General features: G+C 42.3%; 1 protein-coding gene across 1 annotated transcript; it reads left to right on the top strand.

Moving 5' to 3' along the window:
- Window positions 1-3,177: 3,177 nt before the first annotated feature.
- On the top strand, window positions 3,178-6,832 carry LOC130692560 (uncharacterized). The gene is made up of 6 exons (XM_057515704.2): window positions 3,178-3,442; window positions 4,213-4,377; window positions 4,452-5,153; window positions 5,244-5,379; window positions 5,455-5,929; window positions 6,009-6,832. The coding sequence occupies exons 1-6, from the start codon at window positions 3,415-3,417 to the stop codon at window positions 6,093-6,095; spliced, it is 1,593 nt and encodes a 530-aa protein (XP_057371687.1). The 5' UTR covers window positions 3,178-3,414; the 3' UTR covers window positions 6,096-6,832.
- The last annotated feature ends 4,928 nt before the right edge of the window (window positions 6,833-11,760 follow it).

Below are 11,760 nucleotides of genomic sequence, written 5' to 3'. Positions count from 1 at the left end.
TCTCTTCCTCCACGTTTGGGAAAATTCCTTTAAAAAAAAACAAAAAAAAAAAAACAAAAAAACAAACAAACAAACAAAAGTTTTTTTGTTCAAAGGTGAACGAGACGATTATCAAGCGAAGTCGTACCCGTTCGGGATATCACCGGGAATGTTCCCTTTCCGGTCAACGTTTGAAAATGATATTGCTTTCATTCGTGACATTGTTTTGTAGCTAACAAAACCAGAAACGTGTTGCACAATTTCGAGTTTTGCTCCGAATATTTCGGGCGGAACAACGTTCGTCTTCTCGTACACATTTTGTATTATGAACCACGATTGATCTTGACGTTGATTTATCGATCGATATTTAATCGTATTGCAGGCTGTAGCTATTTGTTTTGCGTTCTGAAATTAGACACGTTTTTCTTCTTCGTATAGAAAAAACCCCATCATTGTGGGTGTACGAACAGTTTCATCACGTCCGGTTGACGATCAACGCCCCAAAGTTGGACATTCACAACTGTGACCTTTCGCTCCTTCGAAGCTGAATGAATCACGGTCAGACGGTGTTTAAAAAAAAACAACAACTCGCCACGAACGAGAAAATGTCCAAGAAAATCGTAGAGATACAATAACGAACTATAAAAACACCAAGAATCTTGGGGAACGTAAGAAAAGGAAAGTGGCTTTTGGTCCAAGATTTTATTAGATAGATTCTGCCTAAGATTAAAGAAGCTTTTCATTCACATCCGGCTGTCTATGTGGGAGGCGGATGCGAGATATCGGAGTCACCAATAAAAATATCGGAAAAGCATTCTCACCTTTAAATGTGAACAATAACAAAACATTCAAAGTTAGACGGCTTCGTTATTTTCTGTCCGTCCGAGGGGCCTTTGTTATAATGTGCTCGTATTGCGGTAAGACTGTCGTAACACACGATTAACGATGTCCGTGAATAACGAGCGAAAAGACATTTTGCCTTGGCGTTCTTGTTTCATCTCAATGCATAGGTACAGAAAAGAAGAATGCGAAGCGGTTGCATGTCTACACCAATGGGACATGTTGATTGCGATCATTACTGCGTAACCGGCGCAGCGTGACCTAATTAAGTCCTGGAAAAAAAAAAAAAAAAAAAGAAGGACGAATGTTCACGATGGAAAAAAACAAGACGTAAAAAGAGAAGACGAACAAGACAATTGCCTGTCAAAATAATCATAATAATTGAAGAGATAAGAAGAAAGTAGCGAAAAGGGAGACATGCAAATCGCAAACCGCCACGCACACTGCAATGATGGGACTGAAAACCGGCAATCTGATGAACAAAATCGGCCAAGCGATTAAAGCCCGAAAGGCTCCGGTCGACTTGTCCTAGGATAGTCGATAGGATCAGAATTCATCATTTTTGCTATGATTCCACGTCCGGAATCCGCATTCCGATGTATAGATCTATGTCGTACCATATGTTATCCGGAAAAAGGATATTACATTACGGAATGAATGTGTCGGTGGACACAACAATGGCCCTAAACGAACACCGACCGAAACGGCTTAAACTTTTGAAAAGCACTAGCCATGAAATTCGAATATGAAACGAAAAAATTTGGTAAGGCAAATGAAGAAGATACGAATAGACGAACGATTAAGAAAATAGAAGAAGAAGAAATTAAAGAGTGAAAGTGGCCGTGGCTCTTCTTGCCCTCAACCAAAAAAAGAAAAAAAAAAAAAAACGAGAGAAGAACCGAAATGTATACAGAGAAGAGATAAAGCCCCGCTCCATCGTTGCGGGACTCATCAATGTAATCAGGTTAATTTCTTTCACCCAAACTTATCAGCATTTTTTGGGGGCACATAATCGGCTGGCTTCTTCTAATTGCCGTCAGGTCGGGATCTCCAAACAAAACAAAAAAAAAAAAAACGGGTTTCAAAAATACGAAGACGGCGGAAACGACGCTGGAACGCCACTAATTTTTCCGTAAATGCACCTGTCGAGACAGCATCTACCAGAGTGGGTTTTTTTTTTTTTTTGGCGAATGCAAAAACTTCAATGGCCGGCCCTTGTTTGGTCTGCCAGTTCAAGGCTTTTTCAACCTGTGTGTTTCGTCTATAGAACCCACAAAATAACAGCGAAATAACAAGAAAAAACATTAAAAACAAGCAAAGGCAATATGTATGGCTGTTGTGTGTCCCGATGTGCAAATGAGGCAAAGCCAAAGCAGCAAAATCGTGACGTGCTGGCGTCACTTGTAGCTTCAATTATGAAAATCTATTCTTCCCTTTTTTTTTCTTCTTCTTCTTCTTGTCTTGTTGAGCTTTCCCCTTTCTTTTTTTTGTGTGTGTGTGCGTTCCCGTCTTGCGTTTGAACCGCGATGTTTGCTCTTCGCCTCCCACAAGTAATAGACGCGTGATCCATACATAGCGGGGCGCGACAGAGAGAGCGAAAGCAAATACATAGACGCTTAAATGATTCGGCAGCAGTGGGTTCTCGTGATCTCTACTACGTTTTGATATTATAGTAAAGGCTGCGGGTCATGCTGATGAAGAAGAATGCTAGATGATGATGAACAAAAATGAACCGGTTATCTGTTGGCCTGCAGCAGCGAAGAAGGCAGATGCCATCCGGTATGTCTGGCCAACGGAACGTGAATGAAAAAGAAAATGAAAAGGGGAAGCGAAGAAACCGAAAGCGTTTTCGAACATGTGAAAGAAGATGAAAACAAAATGATGAAGAACGAATACGGAGAAAATGAAGGAACAAAAAAAAAAAATAATAATAATAATAATCTGAAAAAAGAAAATGAATTTCCAGCGGGAGGGAACCTCCCCAACAGGTACGTGTGGCTACCAGCATGTCCCTTTCCTCCTCCCGTCTTTTTCCCCAGTACCCTAGTTCTATCCGTTCCCTCCTACTCCCCACCTTCTTCTTGTGCTAGTGAACCAGTGCCCCACCGCCATGACCACCTCCTTCGTTTTTTTTTTTTTCTTTTTCTTTTGGTCTTCTTGGTCTTTTTCTCGACGGGAATCTCTCCCTCCCGCCTCCCGCCGCAACGGTCTTCCCGACCGCAGCCGTTTCGGCTTGTGTGTGTGTACGTGTGTCTTTTTTTTTTTTTTTTTTTTTTTTTTTCAAAACTTGGCCTGACTGGCAATAGCAGCCACCAACTATAAAAGAAGAGCGAAGCAGCTTCAGAATTCACAGTAACTCCGTCGTCGTGAAAGTTAGCTTTTCGTTCGCTTTTCATTCTCTCTCTTGCCTCTCTTGAGAAAATCGAACGTTTTTTAAAGCGAGTCAACAAAGTCGAACCAGGAGGGACATCGTTCCGGTTTTTGCAAATCGTCAGTTTGTACCCCGGTTTCATATAGAGTTTCCGTAAGACCCCAGTGCCGGTCATATACCCTTCCCCAACGCCTACACACGTAACGCACGCATACACGTCAACAATGAGGGATTACGTCTGGTTGCTACTAGGTAACAATTACTGTCCTGTTCCAGGGCTTTTTCTGTTTGCTTCTCTTGGTCTTTTTTTTTTTTTTTTCCTTCTGTACAATTCCCTATGCGAAAGGCAGCGCTGACAAGAGTTGAACGCCCATTCATCACGATCTTCGTCATCGTTTATATTCTACGATACATTTTTTTGTTTGTTCTTTTTTCGGAGGGCCAATAAGTCGTTCGTTCCAGCAAAGATTGGACTGTGATGAATTTGCGTGGCTTATCTAATAGCAGAGAAAAGAGAGAGCGAAATCCAATTCCTGGAACGTTTTCTCCCACGCTAGATTTTATTGAATTGAAAAGGAGTATTAGTTTTTAATCAAGTCAAAAATCTGAAGGTTGAATTACAACTTCCACTCTGTCAGTTGATTCGAATCAATCAGGTAACCGATTGATGATCGATTGCTCCGGGTCCCTGCTTATCCATTCGTTATCCTTTGTGCCTTATGAGAACTTAGTCATTGACACCCAAACAAATGGCACTTGGGCGTGGGATTATTATTATTTTTTTTCCGACCAAACATGGGTGGTTTGTGGATTTAAAATAACGACGTTACACCGCAAATTGTGTACAAACCCACTATAGCCGGATCTAAGGCCATTTTTAGGTCTTGTCGAAAGAAAAAGGGGACATTTTACAAACATTGTGGCTGCCTTTGCAATTCAATTTTTTGGTAACACGTTTGTTTGATGTTCCATTTGTTTCTTTTTATGATGGCCTGGATTCTGATGATCGTTACGATGATCAGTCGCTTTGGCTAGCGTTCAAGCGCAATACTATTACCCACAACCGTCTCCGCCGTTCGAAATTCCAACACCTGTGGAACCCAGCCCCGCACCGTCTACCCAGGCTCCTACACTTGCACCGACGACTCAGCCTCCCCCACCGCCACCTACAGTCGCTCCGGTTGTCGGTAAGTGGATAACCAACAGTCTGAAGATAACTGAGATTTGAATTTAATGCGTTGATGTTCTGGCCCATTTTTAGAAGAATACACGACGCCTAGTCCTCCCCCACCGACGACGGCGGCCCCAACGACGGTCCCTCCGCCACCGCCGACAACTACCGCGGCTCCAACGACCGTTTACGTTCCTCCACCCCCACCTCCCACGACAGCGGCACCTACACCAGCGCCTACACCAGCACCTACACCGGCCGTAGAGTATCTGCCACCCCCACCGAGCACTACCCTACCACCTCCACCACCCCCAACAACTACTCTACCCCCTCCACCACCACCAACCACTACCTTACCACCGCCTCCACCACCAACAACTACCCTGCCACCTCCTCCACCACCAACAACTACCCTGCCACCTCCACCTCCACCAACTACCACCTACGCTCCACCACCTCTGGAGTATCTACCACCAGTGACGTCTCGCCCTGTGCCCGTGCCAACTGAGAACCCTCTGTTCCCCGATGCCAACGAGAATCAACAGGTGAGCATCTTGTTCCCAACAGCCGCACCGACGACAACGACGACCACACCAGCCCCAGTCGTCGTCGTCACGACACCGCGTCCAGCACCTCCACCACCTCCACCAGTGCAACCCGTCCTGACCGAATCGGAAGAGGAGATCGCCTTCTGGGACTTCCGCGAATCTATTCCCGGCGAACCGGAATTGGACTACCCAATTTTCGATAAGATTCCGGTCACGGCTTTCACTTGCAACGACAAGATCGATGGTAAAGTTTCGAACGTACAACACTTAACCCGTGGTGTTATTTCCACTTTCCATGAAGAGGTGACGTAACATCGATCATTTATCCCGCAAGGTTATTACGCTGATGTTGAAGCGCGTTGCCAAGTGTTCCACGTTTGCACAGCCATTCCGGATGGAACGTCTATCAAGAATTCCTTCCTCTGCCCTAACGGAACCATTTTCAACCAGGAAAATTTCGCTTGCCAATGGTACCATTTCATTTGCAGCCATTAACAAAGAAACTTTGTTTAATTTTAACTTGACAAATATTTCAATGAATTTAGGTGGCCGGATGTGGAGTGTGCTTCAAGTTCCGATTTTTTCTCTTTAAATGAAAACATTGGCAAAATCCCTGAACGCGCACCTGGCGATGAACAGCAAGTTGTGATCGCTGCCGCTTCTCCCGTTAGCGTTGTTGCTCCAGCTCCGGAGCCAGCCAAGGCCGCTGTGCCCGTTGCGGTAGCTGTACCCCTTCCGGCAGTGATCCAGCCGGCCGTTCAGGCCCAGGCTATTGCCGTTTCGCAATCCGTGGCAGAACCTGTCGTGGCTACTGCCTCTGCCGCTGCTGTCGTCATCCCCGCTCAACTGGATGTCGTCGCTGCCATAGCTGTTCCAGCTCCATCGGCTGCTGAAATTGCTTATGAACCCGCCGCTGCAGCTTCGCCTGAGGTCCAGGCTGTCAACATTCCCGAGCTTATCGCTCCAGTCGAGATCCCGGCACCAGAGGTCATTTCCATCCGCGACGAACCGGTTCAAGAGGTAAAAATTTTGATCAAGTCATTGATTCGAGCTAGGAAATGATGATGGGTGTTTGTTTAAACACTTTGCCAATTTCCAGGTGGTTCAAATCGCTCTGCCCCAGGCTCCTAGCAGCCTCTACGAAGCTCCGGATGCCAGCTCCTCTGGTGCTCAATACAAGTACTAAGAAGCGGATGCAACCGGACAGAACCTTCTCCCCACCTTCAACCAAAAAAGAAAGCAAAAACAAACAATAATAACAGTAAAAATTTTGAATCGAAATTGTGAGATCCAGGTAGGCGCGTTCGTGGTGGAGAAAGCTACCAAACCGATCATCAGCTATGATGACGATATGCAAAATACTCCCCTCCCCTTCAAAAAAAAAAAAAAACAAACCCCAAAACAGAATCAGAAAATCGAAAAGATCATAACATCCGGTATTTTATTTTTTTAAAACCTATTATACATACGAAGCTTTCCATCCATTTAAGAGCGCTAACATGTATATTTTGTACGGAAAGAGAGCCATCCTTTGAAATGGCCTTTCCCCTTCTTCTTCTTTTTTTTTTCTTTCCATCCTCATCCACCCTTATCCCGAAACGCCAGACGCATGTAACATAATACTATGGCAAAAAAAAAAAAAAAAAAATAATAATCGAATGCTTTCAACATCAGCCAACCGTTCGAAAACGTAGGATTTCGTTTATCATTTTTGTTTTGTTTTTCGGCTCCCAACACCTGTCAAGTCAGACACGGACGATAAACTCGGAACAGATGGACTAATTTTTTTTTTCTCTCCCACCATCTTCCCCAAGATTCTGACTGAAAAGAATCCTATTTTTTTACACCGTCCAGTAGCATCTTATTACGACTTTTTTTTTTTTTTCATTCACGAAGCGAATACAATGAGTGTCAAACTAAAAATCATTTTTCAAAAATTTTCTTTCATTTTTTTTTTTTAACCTTTCTCCTCAGCATTCCCTTATTAGTTTTTTATCTCTTCAACTGCTTTTGAATGAAGCAATAAAAACATGGCAAAAAAAAAAAAAGAAAAAAAAAAACCATCGTTGTCGTCAATTTTTTTTTTTATGTCTCCCTTTTGTCGCGCGCAGGAAACGCGGCCGGTGGTCGCATCTTTATTTTTACGACCGTCTCTCCTTTTTCTGTGTCACTCAAGGAGTTTCATTCGAGAACGCCAAAAGGACATCGATACGGATCTCTTTAGACGTCCCCGCAGCGAAAGACGTGTCGTTTAGTCAAACATCCACGACTGTCTACGACACGATTTCCACCTTTAGCGAACAGTCGAACATGTTGGGCAAGTCAAAGTGGGACAACAACAACAAAAAAAAACGTCATGAAAGATGGCAGTGACGTTCGCGACGGTAAGAAAAGAGAAGGTAAAAAATAATTTTAAACAAAAATTTGAATTACAGCTTTTTATTAATAGTGTGATTTTGCTTTGAAATTAGGATCCTTCCTCTATTGAAAGAAGATTAGAAAGGGCAAGTATACTGTCCGGCCGGACGCTTTTTGAAAAAGGCAGTCCATTCAGGACGTAAAAACTCGGCCAAAAGAGTTCGCTGTATTGAGTACCATTACCTTAAAAGTTGAATGTAAAAAGTGAAATGTCTTTTTCGTCATTTTGACCCTTTTTTTTTTTTTTTGTCGTCAAGATGCTCACGTTGCGCCCTCCGACGACCGACCTCAATATTTCGTTCATTTTTTTTTTTTTGGGGGGGGGGGGGGAGTATGAATTTCCATTTCGTTCGATTTCGTTCAAACTCGGCTGATGACCTTATTATTTTTTTTTTCATTCGATATCAATTCATCGTGTTGCGAACGACGATGGGGTTACGGAATTTCAAGGTCATTGCGGTTTTGAACATAAACTCTTCCGAAAGCATCCTTTCTCTATCCGCTCGTCTGAACTGCTTGTGCCATCCGCAATCGTGTTTTGATATTCACGAACATGAAGGGAAAGGTGGGTGACCTTGTAATACGGAAGAGACCGGCCTTGAAAAAAAAAAAAACGAAAAATACTTGGAACAAAGACGGTCGTGTTGGTGGAATTCATAGGAGACAAAATCTTTGGCCGTGAGCATCTCCAGCTGTTGATCGTGACCAACCCCAAATTAGGGTTCTTTCCCTTGGTGGCAATCATTATCTACCCGAACATACAGTCTTTTCGAAAATGATGAGAGCAGCGAATTTACATATCAGTGTTCCAGATATTATGGCTTCCTCATTCCACGAAAAATGCGGGCTTGCCTACAAATGGAACGTTGCGTAATTCCGGAATGGTCCTAGAGTTAAGCAACGAATTAACATTACGCAATGTCACCGTTGTGCCTCATACGAATTTCAGCGCTTCGGTTTGATAACGACGAAGAAATCCAAGGCTAAAATATCCCCATTGCAAAAAAAAAAAAATGCAAATAGCTTTTGAGCAAAAGTAAATAAATAACATGTTGCCGAAGTTGGATCTCAAAACTACAATAAAATGTTTTTATCGTTTCTTTTTTAATGTTCCACACCGGGTTTTGTAATAAAAAAAAAAAATAAAGAGAAAACCTACCTTGACATTGACAGCATCTGTGCATATATTTGCATAGAAGGAAAGTTCGAGAAATTCAACAGGTTTTTGTTCGGAAGCTTTTGAGTTTTGTTTCATTTCCTTTCGGGTATTGAAATGCTGCAGTTTTTTGTTTTGTATTTTCAACGAGTTTTCGCCATTTCGACGACTGCCAACCAACTGGCGAGATTGACTACTGCCATTTTTATGTACCGTGCCATAAAAAAAAAAAAAAAGGAATTTTTCTCATTGCCAAAGAAAAAAAGAAAAAAAGGATGACGGCGTGAAAAAAGAGAAGGGGATCCATCTGATGAATCATTGGCGGTTGTTGCGGAGAGGAACTTATGACCTTTCATCAGCTCCCGACCGTGCCGACACCCATAGCGTTTTCAAAGGACTTGGCATCTTCTTTGAGCTAAGGGAAGCCACTCAACGTCGAACGTTGTGTTCCATCCCATTTGCATTGTTCGATTCCTGTTTGTGTATTGAACCAAAATCAAATCAAACTGCATCGATTGCGTAGCGTTATTTTTCAAGAGATGCATCTAACGCTTTTTGAATCACGAGAGCGGATCAAGACCAGAAGTTTTATTCATTCAGCTGGACGGGTGAATTATAATTAAAAATGAATTTCACGACGTCTATTTCGAAGTCTCAGAGACACGTACGTGCTTTAAAAAGTTCCGTTAAGATCGTCGCCACATGTGCTAGCACGTAGAGCCTTGGAAAGGAGGACTCACATCCTTGGTCTAGTTGCACGACATTGTTCAGAAAGATGAGCGAAAGGAAGGCTTTGCGACAATCAAAAATGTTGTATTTCTCAGAATTTCTTATTTTTTTTTGTTTTCTTCTTGTCGAGTTTTTAATTGATTCACGATTCCCTTCTACTCTCCGACTTCGTGAAAGAGAAGACGTCTTTTGATTTCGACAAGTGCCTTTTTTTTTTTCAAATGATTTTGTGACTGTGCAACAAGAAAACAACAATTACACGTTTGGCCACCGCCAAGAGGCAAGTCAGCACGCCAGCGTATGGCCTCCATATTTTTTTTTTCCCGAAGAGCTAAACAAAAGGTTTGAGTGAGAGGCAAGAAAAGGGTGACTTGTCCATCACTCACGCGAATCCTTGGAAGCCAATGATTGGGTTATGAAAGAATTACATGAGAATCTTGAAAAAAACACACCTTCATTTTCTTCATGATCGGTGGCAATGACTTGATAAGAGTGGGAGCGGATTCACGAACGGATGGCGTCGAAATCGTGACATTGCTATCATTTAAAATGTCGCCCCCATCTCTTAGGTCAAATGATTTCAATCGATTGAAAATGACACCGTGTTTAACTCTCGGAAAAAATTCGTTTCTTCTTTCTTCAGCTGGGAAAGAAAACTGTGCAAGTAGAAAGCCAAAACGAGTGAGAAAAAGAAGTGGAAGCGGGAGCTGTCGGGACCTCCTCGGAACTCTATGGAGGTGGTTTGGCAGGCGGTGGGAAGTTTGGGAAATGGATGTCATGCTAATGATCACTGCCGAAGTATGTGCGAGTAGATTTCGAATTCTTGTTTCCCTTTTTTCTTTTTATTTTTTTTAGATATGCAATTATGTATCACCATGTCAAGCAAAAAGAAAAAATTTAACGGGTTCGGCTCTATTCTTTTCATCTGTATACGCATAGATTGCAAGAGTTACACGAGTCTCATCCCCGTACACTACGAAAAGCGAAAAGAAAGTGAAATTGAAAAAAAAAAAAAAAAAAAAAAAAAATGCACTGAACGTACAACTTTTCGTACAAGTTTTCACGATTCGTTTTCTTTCTTTTTTTTCATTTTATCGTTTCACCTTTTAACCAATTTCTACATACGATGAGATGGGGGGAAAATGGGATTGTGCGTCCGCAGTTTTCGTGTTTTCTCCTTCTCTTATTTACCTTTTTTTTTGTGCTCATTTTCGGTATAAACCTTCATAGTTCTTTCTTTTTTTTTGTGGTGTTAAATATCTCCTCTTTCACCTACCGTCTATTTAAGTATATCGTCTTTTCTTTCATCTCCGACCGCCCTCATATCTTCCTTGTCGCCCCTCTCTTCAACTGTTCTTTATTTTGGGAATTTTTCTTTTTTCTTGTTATCCCCTCTTTTTTTTGTTGTTGTTGTTGTTGCTGTGATTGGCTTCAAGATGCGCCATAGTAAAAACCCACGATAGCCAAAAATCCTGCCATGCAACATTCTCTTTTCTCTCTCTTCGACTTTCATTTCAGCTGACCTAACCGATGCCCCGTGTAGCACCGGTGTACGTGCGACTACATCGATGTTGTCCAGTCGGAATAGTGGCAGTGCCACACGGAATATACGCATCTTTTTAAGCTCTTCATTCTTTTTGAATTTTTTTTTTTTCAACTCTCAAATTCACTTTCACGAGTTGCTTTTTTTTTTTTCAACGGCGCACGTCCATAAATGGAAAGAGAAAAGGGGACTATATAGATTGGAAAATGATGGCGCCATCAAATTTGATGGAAGATGATTTCTTCGAGTTCCACTGTCTAGTAGGGTCAGCATTAATGGAACGTGGCCGTTAATGAATGCGCGTGTTCCAGACCCAGCTTCGTTCCAGGTCATTGCAGGTGTTTTTTCCTCCAGCCGATCGAACCCCCCTCTATCCATATATTTTTAGGTTTGAATATTTTTCTTCCCTATTTATTTTTTTTAATGCCTCCTGTAGGTCTTCTCCTGTAGACCCATGCATTTTCTCTTTCCCCCCATCCCCCTTTTTTAAAAACATTTTTCCCATCATCATCATCATCGCCAAGAGGACCATCATCATTATCATCAAAACAACCTTCCCAAACCACCTCTTTTTTTTTTCTTTTTTCTGTGTATTGTAAGCTTTTGTAGACAGTATGCAACCCCGTCGATCTCTTTCCTTTCATTTCTTTCAGGAGGGGGGGTTTTGTTTTATTATTTTTTTTTTTCTCTTTCCTTTTATTGTACACAAATGTTGGGATTCTCGTGGGTTCCTCCTCAATTCTCCCGTCACTTTTCTTATGTGTATGCGACCGCGTGTGTTTGTGTATGTGTGCTGACTTGAAACTCATCTCTGACCCATTCCATCAAAGAAACGCCCACCAGCTAGCGAGTTCTCAGCTAGAAAGCGAAAGGGAAGAAGAAGATGCCTCTCTCTCTTTCGACCGTGGTGAACGGTGGTTCTTCTTCTTCTTTTTTTTTTTTTTCCCAGATAGGGCTTCATCACAAACTCCCTTCTCTCCCTGTGTGCTGTATAAAAGCTCGTCA

The sequence above is a fragment of the Daphnia carinata genome, chromosome 1 (assembly GCF_022539665.2).
Source record: "Daphnia carinata strain CSIRO-1 chromosome 1, CSIRO_AGI_Dcar_HiC_V3, whole genome shotgun sequence".
NCBI classification, from domain to species: domain Eukaryota; kingdom Metazoa; phylum Arthropoda; class Branchiopoda; order Diplostraca; family Daphniidae; genus Daphnia; species Daphnia carinata.
Note: the sequence above shows the minus strand (reverse complement) of the source record. Positions and strands in the feature narration are given on the sequence as shown.

Excerpts from the sequence above, each read along its gene's own strand:
- LOC130692560 (XM_057515704.2), top strand. The coding sequence starts at position 3,415 with ATGAGGGATTACGTCTGGTTGCTACTAG. Across the intron at positions 3,443-4,212 it reads TTACGTCTGGTTGCTACTAG|TCGCTTTGGCTAGCGTTCAA; the intron begins GTAACAATTACT and ends TACGATGATCAG. Across the intron at positions 5,154-5,243 it reads TTGCAACGACAAGATCGATG|GTTATTACGCTGATGTTGAA; the intron begins GTAAAGTTTCGA and ends TTATCCCGCAAG.